Raw genomic sequence first — 2,947 nt, forward strand, 5'->3', positions numbered from 1 at the left:
TTTTTCTCATGAGTTTCCATTCTTTCCATGCTAAAGAGGGAAGGTGATGTGCCTGTAAACATGTTGTAGTTTAAACCTTCTGGTGCTGCACGCAGGTGCTGTGGGAGGGATTACCTTGTTTGTGGCAGTCTGGGCTGGGGGTGTGTTTGTGTGAAGATCTGCAAGGTGATATTTGCTCCTCCCAGACTTCTTATGGGACATGCACGCATGCAAGCAAATATGTAAAAGAAAACCCACTTCAGGTGTGTTGCATTGCTCCAAAGGAGTGTAAGAAAGGAAAACACCAGTTACATAATAGCAGTATTCTCAAGAAGGAATTGTTTAATCACAAACACCTTTCAGTCTTAATAAAACTAAATTAGATCTTCTCTAACAGATCAGCATTTTATCCACAGTTGTTATACACACAAAAAAAGAGAAAAAAGTAGATTATCGTTTTAAAATGTAGCATTGCTATTATAAAAGAAAGGCTGGATGTTCTGCTGGTACAGCTTCTCCCTCACAGTTTAGCATTAAACTGTGTCAGCATCTTCTCTAGCTTCAATGCTAGTGCCATGTTACCTTTAATCCTTAATTTTCCTGACATGAAGGCCATGGTTGGCTTTAGTTTACCTAAAAAGAAGACACAGAATCATCAGGAAAAGGAAAGGAACTGGAGATTGCGATATCATATAGTAGTTACTTTGCTACCAAGTTCTACTGTAAAAGCATCAGAAAAGAGGTTCAACAGATTGACTGGATGCTTTCTGAAGCTACACTCTGAAAAGTTCAATAGCTACTGAACAAAACAGTAGATATTTTTATTATAAAATCATGGACTCACAGAGTGACTTACGTTGGAAGGGAATTTAAAGGCCATGCACTTCCAGCTACAGCTCATCCAATTCCAAGACCACAAAGAGAGGTGAGCCTGTCAGCTCATCCATCAGCAAGATGTTTCCTGCCACCAGCAGCTGCCTCAGTTCTGCCAAACCCGTTTGTTACTCACCAGTGAACATCTTCACAAAGTCGCCACTCGACATGCTCATCACAACATCAGCTGCTGCAGGAGGCTTCCCAAACCCAGCACTCCCACTGCTGGTTTTCAGGTCAAGGTACCAAGTGCCTCCTTCATCACCTGAGTGGAACAGGGAGAACCTGTGGCAGCACCACAAGGACTGATGTGCCCTGCCCTTTGCTACCCCCGCCTGCTTTTCTCTCCCATCTTCCTGCTAGACGTGCTGGAGGTGCTGTGCCAGAAGCTGCCCCGCGCTCTCTGTGCAGACAAGGTCAGCCCCAGCAGATGCCCCACAGTGCCACAGTGTCAGGGGACAAGGCAGTGGCTGCTGGTGGAGCTGGAGGCAGCAGGGGTTTGGAACAGAACTACCATGCTGACCCTGTGCAGCATGGCCAGCAGGGTGACACAGCAGAAATGAAACACCAGGAAAACACACCACAGTCCCCAAAAGAGCAGCACATGCTGCTGATGCAGAAAGCATCTCCCTGTGACAACAGCAGCAGGGTAAATCCCACATGTGCTGAAGTTGGCTCTGAAAGGCAGCATCTTATAGAGCACACCCAAAGATGTCCCTGTTCCTAGACCAGTTATAAAAGACAAGTATTTACATGTGAAAATACAGACTGACTCTTGCTAGAAAAGTGAGCATTTGAGAATTTTACAAGTGATGGTCTTACCTGACAATTCAAACTGAAAGACGCCCTGCGTGGATTTCACTATTTCTTTATTGAGTTCTCCCTGAATAACTCTGAATGTTTCTGCTACAGGCCCCGCTGAAGCTGATTCTTTATTAAGCTTGGCTCCACCTGATGCCTGTGAAGCACCTAAAAGAAACAGATGGATTCTCTGTAAAATGCTGGAACGCTCTATCTCACTTATCTTTCTAAGAATATATATGTTTTCAGCAGTTCTTCTGCAAAAGCTTCTAAGGTGTGAATCAATTCACTACTTTAATCAGCAACTTTCTACACTGCAGTGAATGTGCTCATTTAACATTAAGAAAGAGCATTTGCAATTTATAAGGCATGTAATGCTTAGCAGCCCCTAAAAGCCATGCAGAAGGTCAGTGTATCAGGAAATAATTATTCTACTCAGTGAATTGCTACTGTGTTGGAGATCTGGGCAGTTGGCAGTATCAGTTCCTGGCAGAAAAGTCTAAGTGCGCACTCACAAATAGTATTTTCAAGGGAACTGGGCTCTTTTCAAACTTAGCCTCTTTCTTTCCTATATTTGTTTTGGCACTCCTATAAAACATATTCAGTATTCCTATTTGCCCTCCAATAGAAACATCACTATTCTGAAAAAGTGAACCTGATGCTTTTGTAAAAAAACAACTTCTCTATTTCATCTTGTAGACATTCACATCATGTACGACTGTGAGAACTTCATGTAGGAATAGAAGCTTCTCAAGTTCTCACACTGCAAGAAAGATGTAACACTCCTGCAAAATATGCTGATTGCTTGTGATTTTTTTACAGCAATATTTACTCATAATCTTCATACCACTTAACTCTGGTGCTAAAAAGCAAAAAGGTTGTTCAAAACAAGGTGCTGATTATGAACTGTGAAAGTTGCAGACACTAAAGTCACTTCCATAAATCAAACAGCCCAAATACAAGAGATTTTGCCACATTGCTTGAATGTAGTCCAAAAGTAACTTGAAATAGAGGAGGCATTCATTATCATCACAAATAATCGACATGTACATGCAGAGGTTGTCGTTCCACGGCCTTCTGATTATGTGGCTGTCATGTCAGTTTCAGCATCCAAGAAGAAGTCAGGCATCAGGGGGTGACCTAAAGGGGAGTTGAACAATAACAGTAAGCCCAAGTAAGGGTGAACAGGAATCCATTCTGAAGGCAACAGCACCTCAATTTACCAGTAAATGAACTACAGGTTGAAAGAAGACGAGGTGACATGTTTAGGTTCTGGTACATTTAAAATCAGACC

General features: G+C 42.4%; 1 protein-coding gene across 1 annotated transcript; it reads right to left on the reverse strand.

Annotated features, from left to right (window-relative positions):
• Window positions 1-301: 301 nt before the first annotated feature.
• On the reverse strand, window positions 302-2,699 carry LOC146753286 (hydroxysteroid dehydrogenase-like protein 2). Its single transcript, XM_085530835.1, has 4 exons — window positions 2,687-2,699; window positions 1,675-1,821; window positions 989-1,117; window positions 302-612 (listed from the first exon to the last, which is right to left on the reverse strand). Exons 1-4 carry the CDS (start codon window positions 2,697-2,699, stop codon window positions 500-502), a joined length of 402 nt encoding a protein of 133 aa, XP_085386961.1. The 3' UTR covers window positions 302-499.
• Window positions 2,700-2,947: the final 248 nt, after the last annotated feature.

The sequence above is a fragment of the Coturnix japonica genome, unplaced genomic scaffold (genome assembly GCF_054131305.1).
Source record: "Coturnix japonica strain WE unplaced genomic scaffold, WE-NBRP24 Scf039, whole genome shotgun sequence".
In the NCBI taxonomy this organism is placed as follows: Eukaryota; Metazoa; Chordata; class Aves; order Galliformes; family Phasianidae; genus Coturnix; species Coturnix japonica.